At 41.1% G+C, this 15,652-nt stretch overlaps 1 protein-coding gene across 1 annotated transcript in view; it reads left to right on the forward strand.

Annotated features, from left to right (window-relative positions):
- RANBP17 (RAN binding protein 17) overlaps positions 1–15,652 on the forward strand; it is a 264,626-nt gene that overhangs the window by 20,540 nt on the left and 228,434 nt on the right. Inside the window, exons 9-12 of the mRNA XM_070732698.1 lie at positions 309–428; positions 6,958–7,104; positions 7,365–7,537; positions 7,855–8,048. Coding sequence (XP_070588799.1) covers positions 309–428; positions 6,958–7,104; positions 7,365–7,537; positions 7,855–8,048 — 634 coding nt within the window. The remainder of the gene's footprint in view (positions 1–308; positions 429–6,957; positions 7,105–7,364; positions 7,538–7,854; positions 8,049–15,652) is intronic.

Here is a 15,652-nt window from a genome sequence, read left to right on the forward strand (position 1 = left end):
TATGGACCACAAGATTTGTACAAAAATGTAGATATCTTTCAATTTTAGGCACCTTGAGGACACACATTACTCACTGTATTTTAATTCATGTTATTAGATTTTTTTCCACAATGGTAAATACAAATTTATGACATTTTTTATATTTTAAATATGTATAATATGACTATAGCTGCAGGCTCAATTTTAGAAGTGTTTTTAAGTACCATAAATACAAATGAAGCAAAATGGCAGCAAAGTTCTTGCTTGGTTCAAAAACCAATATTTATGTCCCACTCAATATATTTCTCAAATCATTATTTCCCTTTTAGGCACTTTCCTGTTTAGTTCAGTTTGCTTCTACAAGACGATCCCTATTTAGCAATCCAGAACGTGCCAAGTATCTTGGTAATCTAATCAAAGGAGTAAAAAGAATACTTGAAAATCCTCAGGTAATTCCGCCCCCCCCCCCAATTTCTTCATAAATTCCAATTATATTTGTTCCATTTTTTCCTTAGGGTATCTTTATTGTAAATATTGATATTTAGTAAAATAGTTAAATTAACCATTAGAAGAATTTACTTGAGGCTGAAATGATAATGTGGGAAATATGCCAGTTTTCTACTCTGTCTGCCTCATATTTTTGAGCCAATGCTATCTATGTCTGAATGGGAATTCATATCTATTTGGTCAACCCTGGTTTCTCAGTTCAGAAAATTGTCTGATTTTATTTAGCAATAATTTTTATATTTCAAATATCCTGGCTACCAATTTCAATAACTCTGGGCTGCTTATTGTTTAAAAACAGTAGAAAAATAAAACCCAGAAGACAGTGTCATCTGGAAGACAGGAGGCCCCTGAAATAACAAGGCCTTATGCCATGTAGGACTTTACCAGCACCTTAAATTGCATCCAGAGTAAATTACATCTGAGATTGCTCCGCTCCATCCTGATCTTTACAATCTCCCTGCACTGGGACATTACTTCAACTGTATCACTCAGTCTGCAGACATGAAGTATATCTGAGTATCATCAGCACAACTAGTGTCCGCATATAGTTGTTAAAAGTGGAAGGGTGAGAACATTAAGATGAGGCAACAGGGAAACCAGGAGCATTGGACTCAGCATTTTTCCTCCTAGCAACATTGGCTGTATAAGCTCTCCCTTTCCATTATAGACTGGAACCATCCCAGAGAAAAAAACAACAACTACTGTACACTTCCAATAGTTGGTCTGGATATTATGACTGATGGTGTGAAAAGTTGTTAAATGATGAAGAAGAACCAGGATGGGTGTGCCTCTCTCCCATCCTGCTTTTGTCATAAGTCCTCCACAAGTATGATCAATGGTATCTCTGCATAAGGTAGACCTCATCTGAAAAAGGTCTAGATCAGTGATGGCAAACCTATGGCACAGGTGGCATGCAGAGCTGTATCTGCTGGCACGCATGTTGTTGCCCTAGCTCAGCTCCAATGTGCATGTGTGTGCCGATTTTTGCCTCACACAGAGGCTCTGGGAGGGTGTTTTTGGCTTCCAGAGAGCCTGTGGGGGTGGTGGGGGAGGGCATTTCTACCCTCCCCCAGCTCCAGGGAAGCCTTTGGAGCCTGGGGAGAGTGAAACATGAGCCTACTGGGTCCCCAGAACTTGGGGAGCAAGCCGTTTCCGACCTCCAGAGGGACGTGGGGGTGGGGGAAAGCTGTTTTCGCCCTCCTCAGGCATTGAATTATGGGTGTGGGCACTCACGCATGTGCAATAGTGTGCATGCATGCTCTTGGCACCCAAGGAAAAAAAGGTTTGCCATCACTGATCTAGATAATCTCTTTTCTCCAAGTTATAACAAAGCCATCCATTTTCAACAGCCTTTCTCCAAAAGACTGTATCTTAGCCCAACCATATTTCATCAGCTCTTGCCCCAAGAAGAAAGCTGGGGACTGAAATGGTTGGGTCCAGGAAGGCTCATTGAGAATCTATCTGTGTTCCACCTCCTCTCTAAAAGAGGCTATTACACAGCATAAAGAATAATGTCCTCTATTTTTAGGAGTTACTGGCTCAAACTCTTCGCAAATAATTGAGCAAAGCTGTATCTCCAGCACCATGATCTAAATCAGAGGTCCCCAACCTTTTTTGCACCAGGGACCGGCTTTAAGCTAGACCAGTTTTCCATGGCCCGGTGGGGGGGGGGGGAGCTAGCTGTCAGCGGCGCCGTAAAAGGGGCGATCAAGAGAGGAATGGGTGAATGAATGGACGGAGGGTGGGAAGGAAGGAAGGAAAGAGGGAAGGGACAGGAACAAAAGAAGGGTGCAAAGGAAGCAAGGAAAGGTGTGAAAGGGGAGAGTAAGAGAGAAAGGAGTGAAAGAAGGGAATGAGGGAGGAAAGAAGGGAGGAAGGAAAAGGAAAGCAAGAAATGGAGGGAGGAAAGGAAGGAAAGAAAGAAAGAAAGAAAGAAAGAAAGGGGGAAGGGACAGGAACAGAGGAAGGAAGCAAGGAAACTTATGAAAGGGGAGAGTAAGGGAAGAAGGTAGGAAGGAGAAAGAAAAGAAGAAATAGAGGAAGGGAAGGTAAAAGAGAAAGAAAAAGAGCAAGAAAGAAAGCAAGAAAGAGAAAGAAAGAAAGGCAACTTCAAAGAAAGGCTCACTGAGCATCTCTCACTCTCTCTCTCTTTCTATCCCTCTTTCTTTCTTTCTCTTCCTTTCTCTCTCTCCTCTTCCTTTATCTCCTCTCTCTCTCCCTCTCTCTTTCTCTCCCCCCTCTCTCCCCCTTTCCCTCTCTCCCTCTCTTGCTATCTCTCCCCCCTCTCCCTCTCTCTTTCTCCCTCTCCCTCTCTTTCTCTCTCTCCCCCCTCTCTCTTTCTCTCTCTCTCCCCCTCTTTCTCTCTCTTCTCACTTTCTCTCTCTTGTTTTCTTTCTGTCTCTTTTGCTTTCTCTCTCTCTCACTCTTTCTTGTTTTCTTTCTCACGCTCTTTCTCTCTCTTGTTCTCTCTCTTGCTATCTCTTTCTCTCCCCCCCTTTCTCACTCTCTCTTTCTCACTTTCTCTCTATCTTGCTGTCTGTTGCTCTCACTCACTCTCGTTCTCTCTCCGTTCTTCTCAGCGATGACGCGCGCACGCCCTGCCCGCCTCACCTTTGCGAGAGCACTTTCGCCCCGGGCTCTCAGCAAGGGGGTTTGCAGGAGAGGCGGGGCCGGCGAAGGTGATATTGAATGTCGGGGGAGAACGGGCAGTTGCGCGCGCTCCCTATCCCCCTGCTAGCCCACTCGGAATATTCAAAATAAGAAAAGCCTTCGCCGGCAAAGGTTTTTCTTATTTTGAATATTCCGAGTGGGCTAGCAGGGAGATAGGGAGCGCGTGCAACCGCCCGTTCTCCCCCGACATTCAATATCACCTTCGCCGGCCTCCGCTGAGGAAAGCCTTTGCCGGCATTTCCTCTCGGCGTCAAGGAGGCGCAGCGGCGGGCGGAGAGAGGGAAGGGGGGGGGCAGCGGCGTCCTTCCTGGCCTTGGCGGGCCGCCCAACCCTCCCCACCTCCTGCAAACGCGGCGGGCGGCGGGGGGAGAGCGAGGAGCCGGTTCTGGCGGGCGCGGGGCTTGGCTGGCTGGCGGGGGGAGCGCCGCTGGTGGTGCGGAAAGGCCGAGGGGGCCCTGGCACCGCAGACCGGCTGAAAAGCCCCAACGGCCCGGTCCCGGTCCGCGGACCGGCGGTTGGGGACCTCTGATCTAAATCATAGCAACTTTATCTACTGAATGCCTACAGTTAGTCCTTGACATAACAACCTGATTTTAAAGACACAGATACACATTTATTTATTTATTTTTATTAATCAGATTTGTATGCCGCCCCTCTCCGTAGACCACATATCATGTGGTCATGTGATTTTGGGCACTTGGCAAACTGGGAAGCTCACCTTATGGCTGTTTATTGCTGGTTCTGTCTGGTTAATTTCAGATTTAATAGGGGGAGGCATTTGTTAAAATGTAATTTTTATTGTTACCTTTTCACACTTTATCTTTCAACAAGCAAAACATGCACATTTTATTCCAAACTATTGAAAAAAAACGATATTCCATGAAGGTAGATGGGGGGGGGGGTTTGTGCAAAAAACTTGTATAGTTTTTATGTTTTAATTCATCCCTATTTTGAGTGAGCAATATCGGTGGAAAATTATGGTCTCCTGTTTCAGGGGAACACTGTATTTTTCTGAATATAAGACACACTGGAATATAAGATGCACCTTAGTTTTTGGGGAGGAAAATAGGGAAAAGAATCTGCTTACCAAATATTCATCTAGCTAGCGTCCTTAGTCTGGTCAGCTTCAGCACATTATTTTATTCCCTGATTAAGGGCTGTAAAAAATGTATTCTGAGAGAGTAACAATGAAATATCTTGCAAGCCAGTAAGAGCTGGAAACATCATTAACACCTGGAGAAAAGCAATCTGAACAAGTAGAGCAATGGAAAAAACCTTGCAAAGACTTAGAGCTTGGAAAACATTCTTCTTTGCAGAGAGTAACAATGAAAGAGCTTGCAAGCGGGTAAGAGCTGGGAACATTGTTAGCACCTGGTTAGGGCTGGAAAGAAACTTACTCAGAGCAAGTTAGAGTAATGAAACAAACCCTGCAAAGACTTAGGGCTTGGAAAACATTCTTCACAGAGAGAAACAATGGAAGAGAGTGCAAGGTAAGAGCTGGGAAGATGGTTAGCAGCTAGTTAGGGTTGAAAAAAAAACCCCAAGCCCCCTACATTCAGAGTTTAAGATGCACCCCAATTGTCAGCCTCTTCTAGGGAGGAAAAAGATGTGTCATACACCGAAAAATACGGTAATTGTAATGATTATAACTGTGAGAGACAAGGTAAACAGAATTCCTCCATTAAAAATGACTTTCTAGTAGAAAGGCAACTGAATGAAATGGTGGCATATCTGGCAAAATTAAATGACCAGCAGAAACTGGACATATCTTTGCCCCTATCATCATCCTTGTGACCAAAGTAATATAGGCTGTTTATATAATAAGATTTGTACTGTAAGAAGAGGGATAACACTATCAGTGGAGCAGTAATTATCAACTCCATGCTGTCTCTACAGTGGTCTGGGAATGAGATGGAGAAGACATCATGAATGGATCCTTAACAATAGATAGCAAGGCATCTTTGCTCATAATTAGAAAGAGAGAGTGATCCCTGCTTTGAAGAAATGTCTGCTATATTGCTTATTGGGTTTGTGGAAAACTGAGGAATGAAGGGAACTAGGAGAAAGATGAAGCAGCCTGCGAATTTACAAGTTCTTTGCATGCACAAGCCTTTTTTTAGTTTAAACCTGTTGTATAAATGCTTGAAAAAAAGAGGTGTTACTAACAGGGTGTCCAGCAAACCTGGAAAACAGGGAAATCAAGGAATTATCAGGGAAATCGGCGGTTTGGGTAATATCAGGGAATTTGTGAAAAAAATAGAATAAATCAGGGGGGGAAAGACCCCTGTATTTTAAATGTTTAAAAGTCAGGGAAAAATCATGTTAAAAAGAAAACCGGATTGCGCTGCCTGGCAAAGTCAAGCAAAAATGAGCATAACTGTGGCAACAAATTGCTTGCTCAACTATCGATATTTCTCCATGGCTTAGCCGTTGGGTATGACGTCATTTACGACTGCACCTTAACTAGATCGCAAGTTACAGGGAAATGTCAGGGAAATATCAGGGAATTTCAAAATGCTTTCCCCCTGGACACCCCATACTAAGTTCATAGTAGGAAGCTTTAAACTGAGCAGTGTGATACGGTTTGTTACAATGAATGAACAGGAGATGAATGTAACACATTTCTGTTGTGGTTTGTAGTTTTTGTTACATGCAAACTGACTTCTATGTTCCATGATGTATCTTGGGAATGCGAAATAGTCCATGGATTTTGAAATTCTTTAGATCAGATCTGTCAAACTCCTGGCCATACTCACGTCCATTTTAGCGAAGGGAGAAAATTCCTGATACATTACATGATGCCACCATGACAATTTGAGTTTGACACCCCTGCTTTAGATCATAAAAGAGGAAACAACTTAAGTTTCTTTTGCCCAAGTAAGTTTACCCTGTAACACTTGCTTCTGTAACCTGATTCCTAAGAGCAAATAATAAGGAGCCAAATTTAAATCTTGTCCTTATTCCATCTTATGGGATATTTCATTTTATTGTTATTTCTTAAATAGATCACCATTTCAGAAAAAGTGACTGAGTAGTTGTATTAATGAGATCTTATTGAATAGTTTGTGGAGAGTGCGGGTTGTATAATAAAACATTTGTAACATAAAAGGCTTTTATCACTGTTACTTGACTTACAAGATTTCTGCATAAACAGATATTTTCATATATTTAGAAAGATGCCTGGCTGCTGCATTAATTGCCCTATTCCTGATCACTCATATGTATTTTACTCCTTCTCTGTGCCTCTGCATTGAGAGTAAATTGTGTTGCATTCTTAACATACTGCTGATTTTCCACCTGTGCACTGCAGAAGTCCATTATGATGTTCTATGAGGAATCACACCTTCTACTCGTACCAATAAATTTCAGTCATGCAGATAATTCTTAGGTGTCTGACTTCACAAAACAGTTTGTTTCACAATTATTTCTTTGAATATTTGTGGCATATACAATGACATTAATAATTAATTTTTGATTTGGAGATGGGCTGTATCTTCTTTTTGTGTAGACCAATGATTCCCAATGTGGAGCCCATGCTTCACAGGGGGGCAATTTGATTTTTAATGGGGGCAATTGGAACCTTGTTTAAACCAAGTTAATAGCCTTTTAAGCTTCCTCCGCGTTAGTAGGAGTTCATTTTTTGAATAGTAAGAATGATATGTCACCGGGTGGCCGAGCATCAGGATTTTAGAGATGCCTAGCTGGGCCATGGCCAAAAAAAGTGTGGGAACTACTGGTGTAGACCTTAGTTATTTCTCTCTAAAACTCTTATAATGAATGCCTATTTTATTTTTAATTTAGGGCTTATCGGATCCTGGTAACTATCATGAATTCTGTCGATTTTTGGCTCGATTAAAAACCAATTATCAACTTGGAGAATTAGTAGTTGTGAAAGATTATCCAGAAGTTATTAGATTGATAGCAAGTTTCACTATTACTAGTTTACAGGTAAGGTAATAATAGAACGTTTTTGTAATTGATTTGATTATTTTAAAGGGAGGTATATAGAGCTTGGTGAATGATTATTTTAGCTTTTATCTGTCAAGAATATTTTTAAGTTGTCAATTTAGGGTTCCCTCTGTTTTTGACAATACATAATCATGAGTTTTCTTACCAAGATGTGATGGAAAAATCATAAATATCATTTGTAATTGCTTGCATTGGATTGAAACTTACTCTAATGAAAAACTCATTTCTTTTCTTTATAGCACTGGGAATTTGCACCAAACAGTGTTCATTACTTGCTAACCCTTTGGCAAAGAATGGTTGCCTCAGTTCCTTTTGTGAAATCATCAGAACCCCATCTCTTAGATACCTATGCACCTGAAATCACAAAGGCATACATTACTTCTAGATTGGAATCTGTTTCCATGGTTATAAGGTAATCGAGAATATAGTTCTCCATAACTATAGCTAGCTCTGATGCACAAAGATACTCTTTATTTCCTGGTATCTGTTTTTAATTTGGGTAACTGCATTAATTTTGTTCCTGAAATAAAAAAGGATGCTTTTTGCACCAATATAAATTTTCTTAGGTTTACCCCATCAAATTTATCAGCTTTCATCCTTAAAAAAACCCCTCCTTCTGACAAGGTTTAGGCTGATTTCAGCTGTTAGTTTGTGGATACTGACTGTAATGTCCTTTCAAATTGTCTAGTGATTTTTACATTGTCCATTATAATTTTATATGGATTTTAGGGAAGGTTTGGATGATCCCTTGGATGATACAGCCACAGTATTTCAACAATTAGAACAGCTGTGTACAGTTAGTAGATGTGAATATGAAAAGACTTGTGCTCTTCTTGTACAGTTGTTTGACCAAAATGCACAAAACTATCAGAAGTTGTTGCAGTCGTCTAGTAGAAATTCTCTGGCAATCTCAATTCAAGAAGGTTAGTATATATTATTTTTCTGATTGTGATTTTAATTTTAATTGTGCATATGTCTGCCATATATGTTTAACTCACTGATTTATTTTTTTAATCAGTTTTTAGTGCAAGAAGAAATAATATTCCCCCAAAGCATCCAATATTGTAAAGAGGTATACAAACAGTTGAACTTTTTCTATCTTCTTTCTTCTCACCTCTGCCTGAGGGGATCTTCCAAACCTGTAGGACAAAATTGTGAGTCAGGAGACTGTAGGAGAAAGAAGGAATTGATTCTTCCCCATTTCATTGAAACATTACAACTATGAAGTGGCTTTTTAAAAACTAGTTACGATTTTTCATGAAAGAATTTCCACAGTGCTTTGCCCTTCCATTGTTTAGACATTAAAATTCTGAAAGTACCGAAGGTGAAATAAATTTAAACTTCAGTTTGCTTTCAGGTCATGTACCTGGGTCAGACCTCACCATTGTGTTAAATAGAAACTCTGTGTTTTTTAAAAAAATAAGTAAAATAAGCAAATGATTTAGTACTTATAAGTAGATTAATAGAAAAAAAGGGCAAATTTTAACACTTATGCACTTTTAAATGAAATTGTTACCTGAGAAAAATATAATTATGACAATTGAAAGCTCCACGGAGAGGGGCGGCATACAAATCCAATAAATAAATAAATACAAATAAATAAATAAATAAATGAAGTTGAATGTGGCGGTGAAAGAGTTAAGGGCATAATAGCTGGAAGAAAAAAACTGGTGTTCCCCTCCCTGAGGACATGATTGTTTTGCTTAATGATTAAACCAGAGTTGGTTTACCCCAATTCATCCTATTTTATATTTCTACTGATGTAATCTAATTCTTTCATATAACAATATAAACAGAAAAACACTAAAACAAATTTCTTTTTCTTTTTCTTTCTTTCAATATGTCACATAGTATATATACTGCTCAAAAAAATAAAGGGAACCCTCAAATAACACATCCTAGATCTGAATGAATGAAATATTCTCATTGAATACTTTGTTCTGTACAAACATGAATGTGTACAACAGCATGTGGAATTGATTGTCAATCAGTGTTGCTTCCTAAGGGACTTTTTGATTTCACAGAAGTTTGATTTACTTGGAGTTATATTGTGTTGTTTAAGTGTTCCCTTTATTTTTTTTGGAGCAGTGTATTACCATTCCATTTGTATTTATATGGCCTAACATTTGTTGATTAGTTTTCCCATCTTTAGTAAATATTTTAACTTGTAAAATATTGTAAGCTACCTTGAGTATCCCCATGATGAATAAGCCTATATAAGAAATAAATAACTTTAACAAATAAATAACTTGCAGTCACACCATTTTTCTTGTCATACACAACAACTACCTTATCTTTGATATATTTATTCTCTGATCCATGTCCTCATTGTATCATATAGTTTTATAAATTCACTGCAAATCATTTCGGCTTTACAACATTAAAAATCATAACATAAAAATTCATAATTCTTTCCACCACTATGCCATTCAACAAGCAGCAACATAATCAAATTAACTTGATTGGTTCTATTTCCATTGGTCAGTTGGGTCAGTTGAGGCTTTCGCATAACACTTTTTAGTAAGGAAAGATTTAGATCGGGTGTCAAATCATATCGCTATGGCATCGTCATGTGACATGTTCGTATTTATATTTGTATTTATTAGTTTGCCAAACATACAAGAGAGCAGGTATAAATATAAACATGAATGAAAAATATGAATACAAATACAGTGATACCTCGTCTTACAAACGCCTCGTCATACAAACTTTTCGAGATACAAACCCGGGATTTAAGATTTTTTTGCCTCTTCTTACAAACTATTTTCACCTTACAAACCCACCGCCGCCGCTGGGATACCCCACCTTCGGACTTCCGTTGCCAGCGAAGCGCCCGTTTTTATGCTGCTGGGATTCCCCTGAGGCTCCCTCCATGGGAAACCCCACCTCTGGACTTCCATGTTTTTGTAATGCTGCAGGGAAATCCCAGCAGTGCAAAAACGGGTGCTTCGCTGGCAACGGAAGTCCGAAGGCGGGGTATCCCAGTGGCGGCGGTGGGTTTGTAAGGTGAGGGGAGCCTCAATGAAATCGCAGCATCTCAAAAACACAGAGGTCCGGAGGTGGGGTTTCGAGGACTTCAGTGTTTTTGCAATGCTGCGATTTCACTGATGCGCCCTTCGCTGGGAAACCCTACCTCTGGACTTCTGTTGCCAGTGAAGTGCTCGTTTTTGCGATGCTGGGATTCCCCTGCTGGGATTCCCCTGCAGCATCGCAAAAACACAGAAGTCCGGAGGTGGGGTTTCCCATGGAGGGGAGCCTCAGGGAAATCCCAGCAGTGCAAAAATGGGCGCTTCGGCTGGCAAAAGGGGTGAATTTTGGGCTTGCACGCATTAATCGCTTTTCCAATGATTCCTATGGGAAACATTGTTTCCTCTTACATACTTTTCACCTTAAGAACCTCGTCCCGGAACAATTAAGTTTGTAAGACAAGGTATCACTGTAAATGGAAACAGTAGGGCAGGAATGGTAGGCATGCTGGTGTGCTTATTCACGCCCCTCTTTACGGACTTCTTAGGAATGGGGTGAGGCCCATGGTAGACAGTTTAAGGTTTAAGCTGTGAGGGTTAGATGATGTAACAAGGGAGTCAGGTAGAGCATTCCAGACGTACTGCGCTTCTCCCCCTCTGCTAAACCGGGCGTAGGCACGGGCAGCTCATGCCACATCCAGCCACAAGTTTGACAGCCCTGATCAACTGTCATTGCTTTCATGCCCATACAGCATTTCCCTTCTAGAGGGCATATAGTGAACATAGGCTTAACATGGTATAAAATTAATTTTCGTGTGAAAAATGTTTTAGATTTAAGAATTTTCCATTTTATAATGATATTAAGGGGAGAAGTGGCATTTTAACGATGACAACAAAAGTGGCATCGGCATATAATGGGCAAAGACTGCTTCATCCCAGGCTGTCTAGGGCAGGCCAGATGATAAGAGAGAGTCTTAAACCAACAGAAATACAAGACAAATACCCTTATATTCTTTATTAAGGAAACAAAGATATTTTCTCTAGTGACTGCTTTTTTTTTGTTACTCAGAAATAGTGCTGTTATGTAAAGATGCATTGGTACCTTTATTAGGGACTCATTTGAAAACTATTGCCTTAGCCTCCCCATCCCTCCTTGGTGTACATTATGAGGGTAATAAAAATAACCTAATTTACAGAGTTGTAAGGAATTTTGAGATAATGCACGCAGAGTGATTTTAACGTTCATAAAGCAATATAGAAGGGATTATGATGATAATTAAAATGAAGACACATCTTTCCAGGATGATGTTCATTTAGTTCTTTAAATAAATTAAAGATTTTGAATATCTTAAGCCCAGAAATTGTGACCAAAGCGCCATGCTTTTTCTTTGTTTCAGAAAAAAAGTCTGATTTTGAATTACTATTAGAAATAATTTTGACATTGGTTTATATTTCTGCTAGTGTTTATGTAATATTCAGTTTCTTTTCTGTGGACTAAACATTTCTGCTAGCCCAGAACAATAAATGTTACCTCCCCTAGTTATGCACACTTTAATTTAGATGTTTAATGGCTTTTAATGTTCCAAAATAAGTTAATATAATATTAAGACCTCATTTTATTATATTGTCTTGCTCTTTGTATCGATTGTGATGCAGTCATGGTTTGCTAAAACAATAATCCCCAAGAAATGGGTCATTAACAGTAGTTAACGATTACTTGTGATCTATGGTAATGACTGATTTCTTTGGGATTATTGCTGTTATAAAACATAATTACAGATTATTACTGCAATAATTATTTTGGTAAAGAAAAAATATTCTCCGTTAGCAGCTGGAAAAGAGCAATACTGAATGTTTTGAGCATGGAAGTAAGCACAAATGTGAAGGAAAATGAATTTTATTTTCTGTGTACAGGGACCAACTCAAGATTATTAGTGAAATACTCTTTGTGCTGACAGAAGTAGTTTTGAGTTTAATGTTACATTTTGAGGTGGTTATCAATCTATGTTATGGCTTTCTCAATTTCAGTCTTACAGTATTCATGCATTCATATATGGTGATATTTTGGAATTGTTACTGGTGAAATACAGAATTTCTAAGTACCTAATATCATATCATTTGACTTGTCAATAAAGAAAATGCCAAATTTTATATTATTGTTTGTCATATTAGATACATAGATGTTAAAAATGCTGAATTCTGAATACTTTATTTTGCTTTGTTTAAAATATTTCTAGGCTTTTGTCAGTAGCTCGGTGGGGTTAATAAAGCAGTAATAATTGTAGAAAATTTAAAACTAAAACTAGTCAGTTGTTGAAATCATCCAATGTCTCAAAATCATTATGGGAATACGGACTTCTTTAACTTAGGCAAGTAATTCAAGAGTTTAGGAGCCAGCAGATTATAACCACCGTTCCCTGTAGGCTGTGCACGCCGGCGCCAGCGCACCCCAAAACGCCCCCCCCGCGCGCCCTTTTCCAGGGGCGCGCACGAAGCCTCCGCCCCTCCGCGCCTCTAGCCCCCTCGGGCCCCCGGCTACTCGCCGCTGACCCCCACCCGATCCACCTCTCTTTCTCCTCCGCTGCAAGAGAGGCGGGGCAGGCGTTCTCACAGTGGGGCCCGGCGAAGGCGATTTACAATGTCGGATGCGCGGGCCGGCGCGCGCTCTCCCCATCTCCCTGCCAGCCCGCCCGGAACATTTAAAGTAAGAGCGAAGGGTTTTCTTATTTTGAATGTTCCGGGCGGGCGGGCTGGCCAGCCTCCGGAGAACGAGAGTGAGAGCGACAGAGCAAGATAGAGAGAAAGAGAGAGAGAGAGAGAAAGAGGGGGGAGAGAAAGTGATAGCAAGAGAGAGAGAACGAGAGAGAGAAAGAGTGAGAGAAAGAAAACAAGAGAGGGAAAGTGAGAAAGAGAGAGAGCAAGAGGGGGAGAGATAGAGAAAGAGAGAGAAAGAAAGAGATGAGAGAGGAAGGAAGAGAGTGTGAGAGAGGAAGAAAGCAAGAGAGAAAGAGAAAGAAAGAAAGAGATGAGAGAGGAAGGAAGAGAGTGAGAGGAAGAAAACAAGAGAGAGAAAGAGAGAGAAAGAAAGAAAGAAAGAAAAAGAGAGATGAGAGAGGAAGGAAGAGAGTGAGAGAGAGGAAGAAAGAGAGAGAGAAGAGTGGAAGGAAGAGAGAGAGAAATGATAGAAAAAAGGGAAGAAAAAAAGAGAAATGAGAAAATGATTGAGGCAGAGAATGACAGGAAAGAGAGAAACAGAGAGAGAAGGGACTCTTGATTTAAAACATATGGTAAAAGCACTTGAATAATAACAGAGAAAAGCCCCCAGCCCTCACCTGTTTTTATTAATAGTTTTGCTGATTGTTTTAGTTTTAATAGTAATAGATTTTGGTTTTTTTTTAAATTATTAATTTATTTTAATAAAAAAGGGATTTATTTATTCATTCATTCATTCATACATACATACATACATACATACATACATACATACATGCATACTTCTATGTCGCTGAGACACTATACTTTTCCGCCCACACCGAAAAAAAATTAGAGGGAACATTGATTATAACAGTCTGTCTTTTAACTCAATTATGGTGACCCTTTTGTATTCAATTGTCAAAAATTCAGAAAATGCTTTTCTTGACTGCTGGTGTGGCACTCACATACAGAGTCATACTCACATACAGACAGACACAAGATAAAAGAGGCATTCTTAATCTCTTCTACAGTCTCTCTTACCTGGTCTCCTCTTGTCTCCTTTCCTCTGGATTCTCCAGAAGCGTTGCAAGTTGCATAACAGGATTCTCACATTTTTGGGATGTCTCGGAGGCTGCACAAGAGCATTGCTGTCTTGATTCCTAGAAAGTCCCGGGGCTTCTATGGACTCTACGGAGGTTGTCCAAGAGGGCCCTGGTGAGGCCTCTGGAGTCTCAGAAAATTGCATGAGAATGCTTGTGTTATTTTCAGATGCCTCAGAAGCTGTGCAAGAGCAAAGCCCTGTTGTGCAGCTTCAAAAGAGTCTTGGAGGTCTAGCATGTCACAAAAAATGGTATAGTGTATCACCTGTGACATGTAGGTTCACTGTCTTAACTGGTATGTTCTGAATCAGGGGTTCCAGGCTATTTTAAAAGAAATATCCTGGAATCCCAGTCAAGGGAAGGTACTAAATTCAATATTTCACACATCAAGCTTCACTCAAAGTTGTGCCAATTGTGTTTGGGAATTCAATTCTCATCTTCCTCACAGTATATTAGCAGGAGAATATTGGAGACATACTCCAAATGATACAGAAGGCCTCCAAATTATAGTACTGTACCAAGAATAAGACTTGTTTTCCTCAAAGAATAAGTATCTTACTGCAGATAGTAAAGTTGTGTTTTAACCTATATTTGCCAGGTTACAATAGGCTGAGAAATGGAAAACAGGGTTATCTCCTCAGCAGTGCTGAACAGTTAACTGTCACTGATTCTTCTCTACTTTCTATTTTATCTATTCAATTTTTTTAAAATGCCGCCCTCCTCCTTAAACTCAGGGCGGCTTACAACATGTTAGCAATAGCACTTTTTAACAGAGCCAGCATATTGCCCCCACAAATCTGAGTCCTCATTTTACCCACCTTGGAAGGATGGAAGGCTGAGTCAACTGTGAGCCGGTGATGAGATTTGAACCGCTGACGTGCAGATCTAGCAATCAGCTTTAGTGGCCTGCAGTACTGCTCTCTACCCAGGGCCGCCGATAGACCGGTACTAGTGGGAGTGGTGTCACGGGCCCGGGGAAATTGAATAATGGGGGGGGGGCAGCGCTTCTCCTGCTGAGCCCAGTCCTCTCCCGGTGGCTTTTGGCTCCTCCCGCCGAGGAGCTGCAAGGCTGGCCTTGGAGCCCCGCGCGGCCAGCGTTCCCTTGTGCTCGGCGGGCTCCCCTTTCCTAAACCCCCGCCAGCCCCCTCCTTCCCTTCCTGCCCTGCCCTTCCCCGAGGCGTCCCTTGCCCATCATCCCCTGCCGGGCAATGGGGCAGCGGGACTGCTAGATGGGCAGCTCTTTCGGCGAGGGTGGGCAAGGCGCGCCCTTCTCAGCTCTCGGCCTCCGCCCGCGCAGAAAGCATCCTTCCTCGCACCCAGCGCCGGCCATGGGGGCTTCCGCCGCCGCCTTCCGCAAGGCCCCACGAGGAGCCGCGTGGATCTCCAGCCTTCTCCTGGTGAGTCACCGCGGCAAGGATGCGGGCGAGGGAGAAAGGGAAGAACCCGGCGCCTTGGGCGCTTCCCTCTTGCGGTAGAGGGGTAGGTGGTTTGTGGGGAGCGGGGGAGGGAAGGAGCCCGGCATAGTCAAAATCACAATTTCTTTCGTTTCTTTTTCTTTCTTTCTCTTTCTCTCTTGCTCTTTCATTCTTTTTTTCTTTCTCTTGCTTTCTTTCTTCCTCTTTCTTTCTCTCCTTCCTTCCCTCCTTCCATTTCTTTCATTCCCCCTCTCTCTTTTTATTTCTCTTTCATTCTCTTTCTTTCTTGGAGGTCTAGCATGTCACAAAAAATGGTATAGTGTATCACCTGTGACATGTAGGTTCACTGTCT

Source organism: Erythrolamprus reginae, chromosome 1 (genome assembly GCF_031021105.1).
Source record: "Erythrolamprus reginae isolate rEryReg1 chromosome 1, rEryReg1.hap1, whole genome shotgun sequence".
Classification (NCBI taxonomy): Eukaryota; Metazoa; Chordata; class Lepidosauria; order Squamata; family Dipsadidae; genus Erythrolamprus; species Erythrolamprus reginae.